The 19526-nt window shown below is 43.0% G+C and overlaps 1 protein-coding gene across 1 annotated transcript in view; it reads right to left on the bottom strand.

Annotated features, from left to right (window-relative positions):
• Positions 1–19526, bottom strand: part of GPR26 (G protein-coupled receptor 26) — a 122796-nt gene that overhangs the window by 24882 nt on the left and 78388 nt on the right. The window contains 2 exon segments of the mRNA XM_029081014.1: positions 1040–1147; positions 19421–19426. Coding sequence (XP_028936847.1) covers positions 1040–1147; positions 19421–19426 — 114 coding nt within the window.

Raw genomic sequence — 19526 nt, 5'->3', positions numbered from 1 at the left:
GAATCTGGGTTACCTGAAGAGCTGATCAGAACCTACATTTTGAATTCCCAACTTCCTGCCTCTCCCCACTCCAGTCCATACTTCACTCCACTGCTCAGATTATCTTTCTATAGAAATGTTCAGGGCATGTCCCCCCACTACCCCTTCAAAACCCTCCAGTGGTTGCCAATCCACCTCTGTTTCGAACAAAAACTCCTCACCCTTGGTTTTAAAGCTCTCCATCACCTTGCCCCCTCCGACTTCATTTGCCTTCTCTCCTTCTATAATCCAGCCTGCACACTTAGCTTCTTGGGTGCTAACCTTCTCACTGTTCCTAGATCTTGACTGTCTTGCCAACCGTCTTGCCACCAACCCCTGCTCCATGACCTTCCTCTGGCCTGGAACACTCTCCCTCCTCAAATGTGACAGACAATTACTATCCCACTCTCCCCACTTCAAATTCTTACTGAGGTAAATCTCTGCCAAGAAGTCTTCCCAGACTAAGCCCCACTTTTCCTCATCTTCCTCTCCCGAGTCAACCTAACTCACTCCCTTTGCTCTTCCTCCCTCCCCCGTCACACAGCATATATTTATATTTATATATTAATATAAATATTATTTATTTTATTTAATTTAATAAATTTGATAAATTTTATTTTTTATTTATATTGATGCCTCTTTACCTGCAGTGATGACTGTCTCTCCTCTCTAGACTGTGAGCTTGTTGTGAACATGGATTGTCTCTCTTTATTGCTGTATTGCACTTTCCCAAGCGCTTAATACAGTGTTCTGCACATGGTAAGAGATCAATAAATACGAATGAATGAATGAATCCCTCTCCTGCAGTTTGCTACTCAAACACACTGCTCTGCCACTGGAGAGGTTCATATTCTGGATTTTCCTGGGTGTAAATCTGAGAAGAACATTCTGCGCCATTCCATGAGAGAATTTGGCCTCTACTTAGATGTCAGGATCAAGAGGGAAGTTAATCATTGTGTCATTACTAATACAAGGTAAAGGGTAAATATCTTCAAGATCTCAGTCAGGCATTTTGACTTACCTTGTAAATACATACGGTGCAAAACACAAAACAAATGTACCAATAAAGATACTGATTTTCTTGGTTGCTCTTTGCCTCCGCCTCTTTTGTACTCCTAGGCAATGTTCTCTAAACTGTGTATTGAATATGAACAAAAATATGATCTTGTGAATAATGTCAATGATACCAGAGCACAAACCTATTTATTCTATTATAAAAAACCCATTATCAGTCTACTGGTTACATGGTTACATGGTTACATGGGCTTTGGAGTCAGAGGTCATGGGTTCGAATTCCGCTCTGCCGCTTGCTAGCTGTGTGACTTTGGGCAAGTCACTTAACTTCTCTGTGCCTCAAATTCCTCATTTGTAAAATGGGGATTCAAACTGTGAGCCCCACGAGGGACAATCTGATCACCCTGTATCCCCCCAGCACTTAGAACAGTGCTTTGCACATAGTAAGCACTTAACAAATACCACCATTATTATGTTGCAGAATCAATCAATCAATCAATTAAGTGATTTCTATGTGCAAAGCACTGTACTAAATGCTTAGGAGAGTTCAATGCAACAGAATTAGCAGAAATGTTCTCTGCCCCCAACGAGAACTTCTTTCCCATGATCTCAAATTGTTTCCTATTTTAAAAAATTTGTGGGTTTGCCTTTTATAAAGCATTCATTTCCTATAGCCCAAATTCTAAAGGCCTTTCAGTTATTCAGTCACTCATACAACATTAATCTTGGCTAGTAGATAGCTTCATTTCACTGGTTAGGAACTCAGTTCACACAGAGGTTAAATCACTTGTCCTTTGGCAGGGCTGAGAATAGAACTGGAATCTTGATAACCAGTTTTCTGGCCACTAGCACCAGATTTAACACAAAGGACTTTAGGATGAGTCATAGAACGCCAGTTGATAACTTCAGGTGACTTCCTGCTTCTTGAAGTGACAAAAAAGTATATGACCTATTTATGATTTCATATTAACATAATTAAAAATAATCAAAAGAAGCCATAAAATTATTGTCATCCCTAGGATTTAAAGTTGTATAGTCTCAAGAAATAAATCATATGCACATAGTCTCTATCTCCATTTTAAATTTCTTTATACATAATTCCAAAGTGAGAGGCAGAAAAATATATACAGGACTGCAAAATGAAGCATAGAACATCAAGGTTTTTTTTGTTATTGTTGTTGTTTAGCTATTAATGGAATCTGCTCATTCATTTAATCATATTTATTGAGTGCTTATTGTATGGGAGAGTACAATACAAAAAACAGACACATTCCCTGCCCACAGCGAGAGTACAGTACTTGTTATGTGCTCACTATGTGCCAGGCACCATACTAAGTACATACCATGTCCTACATAGGGCTCACAGTCTTAAGCCCCATTTTACAGATGAGAAAACTGAGGAACAGAGAAGTTAAATGATTTGCTCAATATCACACTGCAGACAAGGAGTGGAACTGCTATTAGAACCCCATTCCTCTGACTTCCAGGGTCATGCTCTTTCCATTAGACATGTTGCTTCAGTTAAAATAGGAGAAACAATACAATGTGAAGACAGTATTTTGAAATTATCTAGCACTAAAAATAACACTGCTTGTCTGAATAGAGAAATGGTAAAGTAAATATAAATGGTAAATATGAGTTAGCAATACCTTAATTTATAATGACATTTGCAGTGATATTGCATGAATACTCATAATTTTCAATTTAGTAAATTGATTCTCAATAATAACAATAATAATAATTATTATGGTACTTGAGCACTTACTATGTGCCAAGCACTGTTCTAAACACTGGGGTAGATACAAGGTAATCAGGTTGGACAAGGTCCATGTCCCACCTGGGGCTAACACTTTTAAACCCCATTTTACAGATGAGGCAACTGAGGCCCAGAGAAATGAAGTGACTTGCCCAAGGTCACACAGCAGACATGTGGCAGAGCCAGGATTAGAACCCATAGCCTCTGTCTCTCAGGCCTGTGCTATATCCACTAAGCCACACTGCTTTTCTAATCATATTTCTTATTGCAAATGGACAATTAACTTTTAATGAAAGCCTCTGAAATGCTTTGAGATTCTTTCTTCTCTAATTTTTTCCATCCTGTGTTGGTGTTTGAAGGAACTGTTTTGAAATATGTTGTCTAAATACTTTTTTTTATTTTTATGAAAATGGATTTAGAAAGCCAAGTTGAAATCTGGTTATCTAAACTGACTGGATTAGTTAATATCCCAGACATAGACAGTTCGAATGGCCAAGTCTAATATTATTGGTCATCTAGAGCAGATATCTGCCCAATTTTGTTGTTATCTGATTTTAGAAATTATTATTAGCAGAACTATCCTGTTGCAGGTCAGCAGTTAATTTGGAAAGTCACCATTTATATAAGGAAATGGCACCTTCCCTTTTGCTTTCAAATATGCCCGCTTCTTCTTCATTCCCTCAAAACCCTCTCTTGACCCTACTGCACCATCCAACTATCAATCACTTCATCTCCATCTTCCTATTCTTGCCCAAACTCCTTGAATGGTTGTTTACAGAATCTTTCCCTCCACTTCCTCTCCACCAACTTCCTCCAGTACCCTCTTTAATCTGGATTCTGCCTACTTCGTTCCACTAAAACTCCAAGGTCACCAGTGACTACGTTCTCACCAAATCTGACTCTACTCCATCTTAATTCTCCGTGAGCTCTGATCTGCTTTGACTCTTGGGGCACCCCTTTCTCCTAAAAACACTAATCTTGGCTTATCTCACACTGTATTCTCTTGGTTCTACTTTTCTTACCTCTCTTTCTCAGTCTCTTTCACTGGCACTTTCTCTAGCTCCTACTCCCTAACTGTGGGTGTCCTTCAAGGTTCAGTTCTGTGTCCCCTTCTATTCTCAATCTATAGTCACCCACTTGGGAAGTTCATCCATTCCACTGTGAAGATTACTCCAAAATCTGTCTCACTAGCTCTCAACTCTCTCTCCTCTGTAATCTTGCATCATCTGCTTCTAGGACAATTTTACATAGATGACCTGCAGGCATCACAAGTTCAACATATCCAAATTCTCTCCTAAACCTATCCTCCCTATGACTCTTGAAAATACCACCATCCTTCCTGTCTTTCAAGTTCACAACCTTGGCATTATCCTTGATTATTCTTTTTCTTTTAACCTTCATTTTCAGTCTGTCACCAAATCCTTTTGGCTCTTCCTTTATAACATTTTTCAGAATCCAACTCTTCCTTTCCATACAAATTTCTACCATGCTGGTCCAAGAACTTTTCATATCCCTTCTCAACTACTACATCAGCCTGGTAGGTAAAGAATAATAAAGTGATTAATTACCTGCCCACAAGGAGTTTAGAGACGATAGCTGAAGCCATGGGAACAAATGACTTCTCCCGGAGAGTGAGTGTAGATGACGAATAGAAAGGGACCCAGAACTGAGCTTTGAGGGACTCCCACAGCTAGGGGGTGGGACATGGGGAGTAATCTGCTAAGGATACTGAAAATGAGCATCAAGAGTGATAGAAGAAGAACCAGGAGATGATGGTTTCAGTGAAGCCAAGGTTTTAAAGACAGGAGAAGAGGGTGGCCCCTGGTTTAGAAGGCAGATGAAAGGTTGAGGAGGATTAGGTGGGAGTAGAGGCCATTGGATTTAGCAAGAAGGAGGTCATTGGTGACTTTTGAGAGGGCAATTTCCTCGGAATGAAGATCAGAGAAGCCAGATTGGAGGGAGTCAAGGAGAGAACTGGAAGGGGCAAAGTGGAGGCAGTAGGCATAGACAACTTGCTCGGGTAGTTTGGATAAAAATGGTAAGAGGAAGATGGAAGTAATCATGGAGTCAAGGAAGGAGTTTTTTTCAGGAGGAGGTACATGAGCAAACAATCACTCAATCAATCATATTTATTGAGCACTAATTGTGTGCACAGGACTGTTCAGTGCTATATGCACAGCGCTTGGGAGAGAAAGATATAATGGAGTCTGTTCTTCTAATGCCAATCTACTCACTGTACCTCAATCTCACTTACATGCTCATTTCCTCTTCTCCCACTCCCTTCTGTGTTGCATTTGCACTTGAATTTGCACCTAGAGCCATTTACACTGAGAAGCTTGATGAAACTGTCAAAAAACATAGTATAAAGGCTGGAGGGAAATGCCTGTCACTGTTGCTCGCTGTTATCTGAAAGGACAACCAAGACAGCTTGGGCAGAGGGGACCTTCCAAAGGAATGCCTGTGCTGGTCTCAGCCCATAATTGGCTGCTCGCTCTCCTCCAAAAGAAGGGCAGAGACAGCCCATGCAGAAGAACTTGTGATGCCTGCAGGTCATCTATGTAAAATTGTCCTAGAAGCAGATGATGCAAGATTACAGAGGAGAGAGAGTTGAGAGCTAGTGAGACAGATTTTGGAGTAATCTTCACAGTGGAATGGATGAACTTCCCAAGTGGGTGACTATAGATTGAGAATAGAAGGGGACACAGAACTGAACCTTGAAGGACACCCACAGTTAGGGAGTAGGAGCTAGAGAAAGTGCCAGTGAAAGAGACTGAGAAAGAGAGGTAAGAAAAGACCTTGTGCTGGTCCAACCCATTAACGACTTGAACATCAAAAGGGACTAATCATCCTAATGGTAGGAATTTCTCAATGCCACTGGTTTCTCAAGTCCCCTGAGGAGAGGACTTTAAAGAAGCAAGATCCTTAACTATTGATGATTTTCTTCATGTTAATGTTTTCTTATTGTGATACTGAATACTGTGATTTATTCACTTAGTAAAGCTGAGTTATGAGCCCCCTTGTCCCTAATTGGCTCTACTGGGATGGAACATAAATGGTGTCAGAAGTGGAATTCTGTGACTCAGACTTTGCGACCGAATAGGCTCATGATCTCTCTCTCTCCTTTCTCCTCTCTTTAGAGTATTCTTCTTATACTTTGGACTTTATCCTCCAGTTCTGTCCTACCCTCATTTGTCACTGTAGTGCATGTTCTTATTAAGTGACTTGGGTTTTTTGACAGAAAAGGAGACCCTTGCAGAAGACTGAAGGGAGCTCATGAAGGAAAATGAGTGGACTATCATTTGCTGGGATAGTGAATGGCTATGGGAAGCATGGGAAGATCAGAAAGCATTAGACGCAGAGCAGAAGGTGACCAAGATTAAGCCTGGAAAGGGAACAGAAGTCACCACTAGCCTTATCCACGGGAATGATGGGAACCCTATGAGAGTCTGAGGTCGGAGCCATGACTGAGGTTTATTTGGAAGATCGGAGACACCCATGTAGTGTTTGGTCGGCCTTGGAGGACTTAATAGGAATCATCAAACTGTGGAGTTTACATAATATGGTCATGATGGGATAAGGAACTCCGGATCCCCTAGGGGAAGTAGCAACATAGATTGTTTGAGTAGCATCCCATGATGGCCCCCAGTTCCTTGCAATGACATTAGATAATACCTGAGGAGCAGACTGGACGAACCATCCTCCCTGAGCTTATTGGTGCAGTCAGAGAAAGGCTGGAATATTCATGTAGGAAACCACCAGACACTTCTTAAAAGTGATGGCAATGTTGACAGGAAAGAATGACTTCCAACACCCCACAAGGGGTTTACCCCTGGGCAACTCACAGTGAAACCTCTGGACAAATTAGTTCATCAAGGAGAAACCTCATAGCTTCTGCTTTGTGGGTTTGAATCCGGCCACCACCCTCTGGGTTGTAGGGCTTAATGCTGTCCAGAGGATTAACAATTTGTATATGCTCTCTTTTAAGGAGCAGAGCAGACTGTATTGATGTGTTGGTGCATCCATAAATGCTTGTGTGCATGTAAGAGTGTGTGTGGAATGAGAGGTATTTGAATGAGCTGGCCAGTGGTATGAAAGTGGTGTTTGTTGTGTATAGTGGAGAAATTTCTATGGGAAATTAGGTAGCTATCTCCACAGTTTGAGAGCATGACTGGAGCTATCACTTTAGAAGGTCAAAAGGGAAAATTTGTAGGAGGGAGGGCGCCCCCGCATCCCCCTCCCCCTCTCCTCCACCCCAGCAAATGATTACCTTCTCTTATTGTGAAGTGTGGATCTCACTGTTGGGAAAGTTAGTTCTCAACTGGTTAAGTTATGGTGGTGATTAGGAGAGAAGAATTTTTGCAATTGCTCTTTTTCTCTCTATCTCTCTCTCTCTCTGGAATGCCTTTAGGGGTGGCAATAAAAATCACTTTAAGAAAAATTTGGATTGATCATTGAATCCCACCCTCACCCATAATTTGCTAGCTTAGCTATTAGAAAACCTCCCATTAGAAGCCAGTGACTTGGCCCTCCAATATATCAATGATATCCTTAACTAGATCAGTTACTTATGTAACATGATTAAGAATTTTACAGCTAGACCTTCTCTATTAAGAAGCACCCCATTATCAACATGGGAGAAGTGTGGGTCACCAATAACAAGGAACAGTACCATTTTTTTCCTTTATGATTTAGCACTTGCACTGAGATAGGTAAATGAACTGGCCAATCTGATAGAAGAGTTAGTTAAACTAACCAGTCAGAGTCTAGAAGTACTGAATACAGAAGTCTGCACCCTTTGACTGATCACCTTGCAAAATTGAAGTGCTCTGGACCTCCTGTGGTGCAACTGGAACTAAGTGTTAATCCTGCCTGCCAGTTATGGAGCCCCACGACCTCAGAGGGGTCTAACTGGTGGGACTGGTCCGGATCGGGAAGCAGGGTGGCTCAGTGGAAAGAGCCTGGGCTTCGGAGTCAGAGGTCATGAGTTTGACTCCTGGCTCTGCCACTTGTCAGCTGTGTGACTGTGGACAAGTCACTTCACTTCTCTGTGCCTCAGTTACCTCATCTGGAAAATGGGGATGAAGATTGTGAGCCTCACATGGGACAACCTGATTAGCCTGTATCTACCCCAGCGCTTAGAACAGTGCTCTGCAAATAGTAAGCACTTAACAAATGCCAACATTATTATTATTATTATTATTATTATTATTAGGTAACTGGGGCTTGGGAAAATTGGGACCCATATAACAGTTAATTCTATAAGTGTTCCTGCGTTGTTTTCCTTGTTTTGTGTAACCTGCTTAATTTCCTGCTGCCTGTCTCTATGCAGGGACTGCCTGAGATCTAAGGATAACCACACCCCCAACATTAGTACTAATTCACAGAAATTGGCATGCCTATGGACAAACGTTGGCGTGAAGCATGCAGTTTGCACTAAACACTGTATTAAATTTAATGCCCTTTGGCATATCTCTTCCTGTGATCATAGGTGAGCCACAGTGATTGACTCAAAGCAAAGATCTAAATGCTGATAAAACAGCAGGGGTCCAGGAGGATAAAATTAGACTGTAAGCCCCCGATTAGACTGTAAGCCCGTCAAACGGCAAGGACTGTCTCTATCTGTTGCCGACTTGTTCATTCCAAGCGCTTAGTACAGTGCTCTGCACATAGTAAGCGCTCAATAAATACTATTGAATGAATGAAAGGAGGGGTCTCTTCTAAGAGCAGAAGACAAAGCAGCTGTAATTAGTAGATTAGGGCCATTTATGCTGAAGAAGCTGTAAGATGTAGTGGTCAACCAGCATTATATAAACTCCTGTCTGCTGCTCTCTGTTATCCAAAAGATCTACCAAGACAGTCGGGGCAGAGGGGACTTTCAGGAAGGAATGTCTGCTCTGGTCTCACCCAGATCTTGGCTGCTCACTGTCCTCTGAAGAGAGGGTAGAGACAGCCCTGGCAGAAGACCTCTTGGCCAGGGGATGTCAGTGCCTGTCTGGGCCTTAAGGATATGAACATCGAACGGGACTGATCATTCCATGGTAGGAAATTCTCAATGCCTCTGGGTTGAGGGCTTAAATACTGTCAGAGATCTCATCACCTGTGGGTTGAGGTCTTAGCAGAAGCAGGATCATTCATTCAATAGTATTTATTGAGTGCTTACTATGTGCAGAGCTCTGTACTAAGCCCTTGGAATGTACAATTCGGCAACAGATAGAGACAATCCCTGCTCATTGATGGGCTTACAGTCTAATTGGGGGAGACAGACAAAAACAATAGCAACAAATAGAATCAAGAAGATGTACATCTCATTAACAAAATGAATAGGGTAATAAAAATATATACAAATGAGCAGATGAGTACAGTGCTGAGGGGAAGGGAGAGGGAGAGGAGCAAAGGGAAAGGGGGGGGAAAAGGGGCTTAGCTGAGGGGAGATGGGGGGGCAGAGAGGGAGCAGAGGGAAAAGGCAGTCTGGGAAGGCCTCTTGGAGGGTGAGCTCTCAGTAGGGCTTTGAAGAGGGGAAGAGAGTTAGTTTGTCGGAGGTGAGGAGGGAGGGCATTCCAGGACAGCGGGAGGACGTGGACTACGGGTCGACGGCGGGATAGGTGAAAATGGGGGACAGTGAGGAGGTGGGTGGCAGAGGAGCGGAGCCTAGGGGGTGGGTAGGAGAAAGAGAGAAGGGAGGAGAGGCGGGAGGGGGCAAGGTGATGGAGAGCCTTGAAACCTAGAGTGAGAAGTTTTCGTCTCATGCGGACGTTGATAGGCAACCACTGGAGGGTTTTAAGAAGGGGAGTGACATGTCCATAGCGTTTCTGCAGGAAGATGAGCCGGGCAACAGAATGAAGAATAGACTGGAACGGGGAGAGACAGGAGAAAAGGAGATCAGAGAGAAGGCTGACACAATAAACCAGTCGGGATATAATGAGAGCCTGTACCATTAAGATAGCCATTTGGGTGGAGAGGAAAAGGCGGATCTTGGCAATATTATAAAGGTGAGACCGGCAGGTCTTGGTGACGGATTGGATGTGTGGGGTGAATGAGAGAGCAGAATCAAGGATGACACCAAGGTTGCAGGCTTAAGAGACGGGAAGGATGGTCATACCATCCACAGTGATAGGGAAGTGAGGAAGAGGACAGGGCTTGGGAGGGAAGATAAGGAGCTCAGTTTTGGACATGTTGAGTTTTAGGTAGTGGGCAGACATCCAGGGAGAGATGTCCTGGAGGCAGGAGGAGATATGAGCCTGATGGGAGGGGGAGAGAACAGGGGTGGAGAAGTAGATGTGTGTGTCATCTGCACAGAGATGATAGTTAAAGCCGTGAGAGCAAATGAGTTCACCAAGGGAGTGAGTGTAAATGGAGAACAGAAGAGGACCAAAAACTGACCCTTGAGGAACTCCTACAGTTAGAGGATGGAAGGGGGAGGAGGAGCCTGCAAAGGAGACCAAGAATGAACAGCCAGAAAGATAAGAGGAGAACCAGGAAAGGACGGAGTCTGTGAAGCCAAGGTGAGATAAGGTGTGGAGAAGGGGATGGTCTACAGTGTCCTTAACTATTGAAGTTTTTCTTTATGCTAATAAATGTTTTCTTTCTGTTATACTGAATATCTAAGTTTATTCGGTGGGTAAAGCTGAGTCACAAGTCCCATTGTCTTTAATTGGGTCTATTGGTATGTAATAACACCCATAATTTATTTATTCATATTAATGTCTATCTCAGTGAGGAAGAAGTCATTGGAGAATAGCCAGTTGAAAGTGTCAGTCAGTGAGAGAAGAAGGGAGGATCAAATGTTCGATAAATTGAGAAGGGTTGGGACTTAAGGCACAGGAAGAGGGGAAAGATTTTGAGAGGAGGCAGGAGATCTCCTATTGAGATATTGCTGCAAGCAAGAAGCATGGCAACACAACAAGGTCAAGTAATGGAAAGAGCACAGGCCCGGAAGTCAGAGGTCCTGGTTCTAATCTTGACTCTGCCGTGTACCTTCTGTATGACCTTGTGCAAGTCACCTAACTTCCTTATGCTTCAGTTTCCCCATCTACAGATTAGGGATTAAATAAATGTTTTCCAACCTACTTAGACTGTAAGCCCCACGTGGGGCCTGATTATCTTGTAGTGTTTAGTACAGTATTTGGCACACTTATCATTATCCACAGTTATCATTATTATTATTACTATCATTTTCATTATGATTTGAATCTGAATATCTTGGAAAATCTCTGCTTTTTGAGATTCAGTACATAGGCATGCTTTGGGAATCTTTTAAAATATTGATATATTTCCTTTGGGATTAAGAAGGGAGAATAACATGGTTGAAATAATGAAGGCTAATGGACTAAAGCTTCTGTATGTTACTTCAATCATATTTATTGAGCGCTTACTGCGTAAAGAGCTGTATATGTTTTGTTATGGCACTGCATTTGGCAACGTGCTTTCACGGTGGAGATGCAGCACAGGCCATCACATTAAAATAGTTAAAGAAACCTGACGCAGTGTTTATGAAAAGAGCTATGATGTAGCTGACAGGTAGCTGACAACAGCAGATGTGTTGTCTGGAGTAGCTATTCAGCAAGATATGAAAGGAAGTGGGTAATAAAATTAATTAGTCTGAAAATAACTTTGATTCAATCATATTTATTGAATGCTTGCTGTGTGCAAAATAAGCTTCCTTTCCTTAAAATGGAGTGAGGAGCTACCACGTCTATACAGATGACTCCCAAATCTTTCCACCCCAACCCCTCTCCCCATCTGTAATATTCTATTTCCTCTTGCCGGGACATCTCCATATGGATGCCCCAATGAGACCTCAACCTCAATATGCTGAAAACTGATCTCATCTTCCCTTTTTATTCCATTCTGCCCCACAAATTTCTCATCTTGGCTAACAATGCCAGATAAAGTTGCAGCTGTGATTTCCAGCTCTGCTCTCTCTGGACAGTCACTCTCTGCCAAGCTTCTTGGACTTCACCATATTCCTCTGAATTCCTCCCTGTACTCAGCTCACCCACCTCTTTCTTCCCCAACACCACCCCAAGCTCCTTTCTCTTGCACTGCAGCTGTCAGTTCCGTGGCTCAGTGGAAAGAGCACGGGCTTTGGAGTCAGAGGTCATGGGTTCGAATCCCGGCTCGTCCACTTGTCAGTTGTATGACTTTGGGCAAGTCACTTAACTTCTCGGTGCCTCAGTTACCTCATCTGTGAAATGGGGATTAAGACTGTGAGCCCCACGTGGGACAACCTGATTCCCCTGTGTTTACCTCAGTGCTTAGAACAGTGCTTGGCACATAGTAAGCGCTTAACAAATACCAACATTATTATTATCTCATCCAACTCTCCCACATTCCTCACGCCTCTCCCTTTCCCATCTGACAGCCTCAGTCAATTGCAGCCTGTGGCACCTCCTCCATTATGGGCAAACTCCTCTACATCCTAAACCTGTTCCTGACTCAGCCATGGCTCCTTCTCTCCATCAGTGAAAACTGGCTTTCCCCAAATGACATTGTCTTCTCTGCTCCTCTTTCCCAAGAGCTTCTCATCTTCTCCCACTCCCAAAAATCCACTGGAAAGGTGGGGAAGAGTTGACCTACTGGGCCTTCTTGCCTCACAAATGCCACGTTCACACCATCTGTCCCCCTCCATCTTCACCTCTCCTTTCCTTCCTTTGAAGCCCATGCCATCTTCCTCTAATACCCACTTGTAATACTAGTTGCCACCATTAGGTACATGGTAGACTTATAGCTTGTGAATCTATGTCTCACACAGCAAATGAAAAGCTGTGGGGAAACCCTTGTTTGGATTCTACTAATCAAAATACTGATTTATGACCTGCTCCTCCTTATTGTGGCTCAGTGGAAAAAGCTGGGCTTGGGATTCAGAGGTCATGGGTTCTAATCCCAGCTCCACCGCTTGTCAGCTGTGTGACTTTGGGCAAGTCATTTAACTTCTTTGTGCCTCAGTTACCTCATTTGTAAAATGGGGATTAAGACTCTGAACCCCAAGTGGGACAAACTGATCACCTTGTATCCCTCCAGTGCTTAGAACAGTACTTTGCACATAGTAAGCGTTTAGCAAATACCATTATTATTATTATTATTACTATTATTATTACTCTCATTGGTTTCCTCCAGGCAGGATCTGGTTGGTGGACAACCAACCCTTCTAGACTGTAAGCTCACTGTGGGCAGGGAATGTCTGCTATATAGTTATATTGTACTCTACCTAACTCTTATTACAGTGCTCTGCACACAGTAAGCACTCAGTAAATACGACTGACCAACTGACTTATCTGCCTGGTGAGTGCTCACCATGACTAGGCCAGAATTGATTGGTGGGAAGAAATGCCTGTTGAGTTGGAGATGCCAGAGATGCAATCCCCTCTAGTTTTGAACATTGGAGGGTGGGTACTGTGGGCTTTCAGCGCCCACTATATCTTGCTTCTCATGACAGCAGGCACTCTATTTCCCAGACCTCCTAACTACCAGTCCAGTGCTCTTTCTGTAGCAAAAGCAGAAACTCTGGCAAAAGAGATATTAGAAACATAGGGAATTGGAGTGGGATGGGGAGCAGCTTGGTTAGTATCACTGGATTTTGGATTGGAAGAAAAAGATCCCGGTAAAGATTCAATAACTTCTGAAGTAGTCCAATAATCAGCTGCAAACAAGTGGGAAGAAAAGCATAAAATGTTAAAATGCCTGTTTTCCCTCCACACCACTTAGACTACGAGCCTCATGTGGGACAAGGACTACATGCAACCTGATTATCTTTTATCTACCCCTGTGCTTATTACACTGCTTGGTACATAATAAGCACCTAACCAATATTCTTCTTCTTCTTATTGTTCATAATAAATACTAAATATTAAATATCCTCAACCCTCCTGCCCAAGGACTGAATCTGGCAGGTTTTTTTACTGCTTGCCAGTAAATCCCCATGAAAAACCTATGGCTTTTTTTTATTTTCTGGGGGCAGGGCTGAGGAGAGGGAGAAGTGAACTATCTGTCACCCAGGTTTCCAACTCCAGCATAATTGGGTTAAATTGGTAGGCTCTGGTCCCATGAAAAATGGGAGTCAATAGGTGATCTCTGGGCACTGTCCCACAGCAGAGGGAGTCCCATCTTGCCTCCTCCTTCACCTTGCCCCCTCTTAACTTGAAGTGATGAAACCTAGGCTTAGTAGACTTGAGAAAAGGAATAGCATTTGGTGGAGCCACCTATAAAATGCTCAATCTTGGGGGAGTCTCCAAACAGAAGGGTCTCTGTTCCTACAGTTAGATTAGTTTCATTATACTCCACCATTTACCACCTCACCCAACCCCCTCAAATTTTCTGAACTGTTTTTAATCCCTTCCCAAATTCCCACTCTCTATCCCCATCCCTACACTGACCTTCAATATCCACGTGGATGTTCCTGACAACCTTTCCATGACTCATTTCTTCTTACTCCTCAACTCTGCTGATGCCCTGCTTTACTCTACCTTGCCCATTAACTGACTTGGTCTCATGCTAGAGCTCATCTACTCTAGTTGCTATACAATCTCTAACCTCACCAACGCTGAATTCCCACTTTCCAACTACCTTCTATCTCACATACCTCTTACCTGCAAAACTGCCTTTTCCCCCCCAGAGAGACCTCTGATCTTTTGATCTCCTCCAATTATCCTAAATTATAATGTCCCATTTGGTCTCACTATCCAACCTCTCTCTAGGCTCTCAATTCTTTCAATTCTGCTGAACTCAACTCCCTTACATTCCTGTCCCTCCATCAATTTTGAATCATTAACCTATTTCCCTGGATCACCTCCACAGCACACTTCCTCTGCTAATGTGTGCATTTACAAAGAAAGCATTTGTTGGCAAAAATCCAGGAAAAAGGCCAACCATGTCCATCTCAAATTAATCTTCACCAACTATATTATTCATTCATTCATTCAATAGTATTTACTGAAACTTACTATGTGCAGAGCACTGTACTAAGTGCTTGGAATGTACAATTGGGCAGCAGATAGAGACAATCCATGCCCACTGACGGGTTTACAGTCTAATCGGGGGAGACAGACGGACAAAAACAAGACAACTTAATCACAATAAATAGAATCAAGGGGATGTACACCTCATTAACAAAATTAATAGGGTAATAAAAATACATACAAATGAGCACAGTGCTGAGGGGAGGGGAAGGGAGAGGGGGAGGAGCAGAGGGAAAACTCTTTTATATCTCCACAGTTAAGCATTCCCCCTTTTTATCAGAGAAAATGGTCTTAGTATGCAAATACCCTCCAATTTTAATGGGAAAGCTAAGTGAGACAGGCCAGGCAGGTAAAAATGTAGAAAAAAGGAGATTTTCTTGTCACTATATAGAGGTTTCCAAGCGGAAAAAGCAAAGCTCAAATGTGAGTTTAGTTTTCACTATTCGAATCTCCTATGCAAATCTCAATTCATCCAAATTTATTTTTCTATTTGCAAAATCAGTCTAGTTTCCCACAGTAGACCCTAAATAACACGCCATGGCCAGCAATTCTAAAATGGACAGAACTTACACCTTCCATGCCTCTTCCAGTGTAATAACTAAGGGACTGTAGAATAGAGCACAAAGCAGTATCCATTACTGACGGACCAGGAGAGAATGAGGTTGCTGTCATAGACATTCCCCTAACAGTCAGAATCAGGGTTACCAGAATGCTGGGCAACAGATGCATACAGCTGACTCCATAAATACTAATAAATGGTTCAGCAAAGAAAAAAAAATGATCACCTTCCTATCACAAAAGGAACGAGACCTCTGGTTTGATTGTAAACTCTCAGTGGTGACATGTGGGCCATTTAATATTCAGTCGGTCAGTCATCATATTTATTGCGCACTTACGGTGTATAGAGAACTGTACTGAGTGCTTGGTAGGGTACAATACAGCTGTAAATAGATAAATTCTGTTCCCACAGTGACCTTAAGGTCTAGAGGGGGAGACAGACATTAATATAAATAAATAAATTACAAAAGTGTGCATAAGTGCTATGAGGCTGGGAGCGGGAATGAATCAAGGGAGCAACTGGGGGTGACACAGAGTGGGAGTAGGAGAATAGGAAAGGGGGTCTCAGAACGGTTGGCTCACATCAAGAAGCCGTCTTGGGCCGAGTTGGAATTGCTATTCTCTCTGATTCTCTCCTAATGTGCTATCATGGGCCTACTGAAAGACAGGAGAACTGGGAAAGCTAAAGTGTTGCGAGTAATTGTTACAATAAGTATTGAACAATCACACGCCAAGATGCCTCGTGTCAACCAGTCCAGTGAAATGTGACCAGAAACACACCTAAGAATATTTAGGTTTCTCAAGCTGTTTGGGAAGTCACTTGACTTCTCGGTGCCTCAGTTACCTCATCTGTAAAATGGGGATTAAGATTGTGAGCCCCACGTGGGACAACTTGATTACCCTGTGTCTAGCCCAGTGCTTAGAACAGTGCTCGGCACATAGTAAGCGCTTAACAAATACCAACATTATTATTTCACCAGTCACGTCTGTATAATATCTGGAAATGCTTGAATTTAAAGACATCTAGAGTTTCTGTGAAATCCAAGGGCAGATGTAAAATCTGGAAAATGTCACGCTTTCCCAGATTATATTTTAACGGTCCCTATATTTTACAGCGTGTTTATTATATGGAGGTGAACTCTGCCATGAGGTGGTCCGAGGTTTAGTTACAATGCTAGAACGACGTTTCGGGAACAGTCACAGTCTTAATTCCCATTTTACAGTTGAGGTTACTGAGGCACAGAGAAGGTAAGTGATTTGCCCAAAATCACATAGCTGATAAATGGCAGAGCCGGGGTTAGAACCCACTATCTCTGACTCCTAAGCCTGTGCACTTTCCACTAAGCCACGCCCGCTTCCGTATAATGGTATTTCTTAAATGCTTACTATAATAATAATGATAATAATGATGGTATTTGTTAAGTGCTTACTATGTGCAAAGCACTGTTCTAAGCGCTGAGGTATATGCAAGGCAATTTGGTTGTCCCACATGGGGCTCACAGTCTTAATCCCCATTTTACAGATGAGGTAACTGAGGCACAGAGAACTCAAGTGACTTGCCCAAAGTCACACAGCTGACAGGCAGCAGAGCCAGAATTAGAACCCATGACCGCTGAGTCCCAAGCCTGGGCTTTTTCCACTGAGCCTCGCTGCTTCTACTCTGTGCCAAGCACTGTTCTAAGTTCTGAGGTAGATTCAAGGTAATCAGGTTGTCCCACTCAGGGCTGACAGTTTTAATCCCCACTTTACAGATGAGGTAACTGAGGCCCAGAGAAGTGAAGTGACTTGCCCAGTTACTCAGCTGACAAATGGTGGATCCGAGATTAGAACCCACAACCTCTGATGCCCAAGCCCATGCTCTTTTCACTAAGCCACATTGCTCATCTTCCCACCCAAGCCCCATCCTCTCCCCAACTTACCCATCACTGTAGACAATACCACCATCCTCCTTGTCTCAGGAGCCCACAACCTTGGCACAATCCTCGACTCTCTCTCACAGACCCACATATTCAATGAGCCACCGAATCCTGTTGGTTTTATCTTCACACTATTTTTAGAATCTACACCTTCCAATCCAGCCAAACCACTTCCACCCTAGTCCAAACACTTAGCATATCCCACCTTGGCTAGTGCATCAGCCTCCTCACTGACCTCACTGCTTCCAGCCCCTCCCCTCTCCTGTCCCTATGTCACTCTGATGCCAGGATTCTTTTTCTAAAAAAAAGTTCTGTGCACATCTCCCCACTCCTCATAAACATCTAATGGTTGCCCATCCATCTCTGCATCAACCAATCAATCCATTATATTTATTGAGCCCTTACTAAGTGCAGAGCACTGTACTAATCACTTCGGAGAGTACAATGCAACAGAATTAGCAGACACATTCTATATCCATCAGACAGAAGCTCCTCACTGTTGACTTTGAGGTTCCCAATCAGCTGAGTCCCTAAGCTACCTAAACTCTCTTCTCTATGCATCCAACCCAGGCTCTACACATTGCAACTCTGAACTCCAATCTGATTGGGCTCCAATATCATCTTTCTTACCACCGATCCCTTGGTTCATAACCTCTCTCTTGCTGGAACTCCCTCCCTCTCTCTTTATATCTGAGAGGCCATCACCTTCCCCATCTTAAAACACTGACAAAACAATAACAGTAATTATAATAATCATGGTATTTGTTAAATACTTACAAAGTGCCAGGCACTGTACTAACCCCTGGGGTAGAAACAAACAAATCAGGTTGGACACAGTCTGTGTCCCACGTGTGGCTCCCAGTCTGAATTCCCATTTTACCCTCTCCTTTATCCAGCAACACTACTTCTCATTCCTTATTGACTCCCATGCCCAATGACTGTGCTCTTTTTGACTTTCAACTGCCTCTTTAAAGCCCCACTGACCCTGCCTCTCCCATCTTTTGCTCCTGGTGACCTTACCATGTATTTCATTAACAAGATTAAAACCATTAGTCTTGAACTCCTTAAAATATTCTCCTTTTCTCCCCAGCATCAACATCCACCAAATCTTCCATCTACTTTCTCATCCTTCCTATCCATGTCTCAAGAGATCACCTACTTCTTTTCAAATTCTACTCCGCATCTGCATCCAATTCCTTTGTACCTTATTAAAACATTTGCTCCATTCCTTCTTCACCCCCACCTGACCGTCAAGCTACATGGCCTAATGGAGAGAGCATGGGTCTGGGAGCCATAGAACCCAGATTCCAAGCCCAGGTCTGCCACATGTCACTGTGTGACCTTGGGCAAGTCACATAACTTCTCTGTGCCTCAGTTACCCCATTAATAAAATGGAGATTAAATGTTAGTCCCTCCTACTTATACTGTGAGCCCATTTGAGACCGGGACTGTGTTGAACCTGATTAACTTGTATCTACACCAGTGCTTAGAACAGTGCTCGGCATATACTAAGAGTTTAACAAGTATTTTATTATTCAACTGCCATATCCTATCTTTAAGAAACTCTTTTAACCCCACTGCACCCCCTAGCTACCCTATCTCAGTCCTATCATTCCCTTTCAAACTCCTTAAATGAATTGCTTTCACCCACTACCTCCATTTACTCTCCTCAAACTCTTTCCTTGACCCCTGAAATACATCTTCTATCTCTTCTACTGCATTGGAGCATCTCACTCCAAGGACACAAATCCTTCTTGCCAAATTTAATGGATTCTATCCTAATTTTTTTCCCTCTGATCATCCATTGATGTTGTAGACCACCCCCTTCTCCTAGAAGCTCTATCTAACCTTTCCTTTCCTGATCTCCCTCCTACTTCTCTGGTAGCTCCTTCTTAGTCCCTTAGTCCCTTTCACTGGATCCTCCTCTGCTCCTTGCACCCTAACTGTGGGGATCCCTCAAGGCTCAGATATAAATCCCCTTCTCCCCTCCATTTAACATATACTCCCTTAGGGAATTCATCCATTCACATGACTTCAACTACTATCTCTTCATGGATAACTCCCAAACCTATCTCTCCTGTCCTGACCTCCCTACTTTTCTGCAATCTTACATTTTTCTCCTACCTTTACAATATTTCTACTTGGATTCCTCAATAACATCTCAAACTCAACATATGCAAAATTGAACTCCTTACTTTCCCAACCGAATACTCACCTATTCCTAACCTTCCCATCACTGTTGAAAACACCACCATCCTGCCTGGCTCACAGGTCTGCAGCCTTGGCATTATCCTTGACTTCTCTCTCTCC

The sequence above is a fragment of the Ornithorhynchus anatinus genome, chromosome 16 (assembly GCF_004115215.2).
Source record: "Ornithorhynchus anatinus isolate Pmale09 chromosome 16, mOrnAna1.pri.v4, whole genome shotgun sequence".
NCBI lineage: Eukaryota > Metazoa > Chordata > Mammalia > Monotremata > Ornithorhynchidae > Ornithorhynchus > Ornithorhynchus anatinus.
Note: the sequence above shows the minus strand (reverse complement) of the source record. Positions and strands in the feature narration are given on the sequence as shown.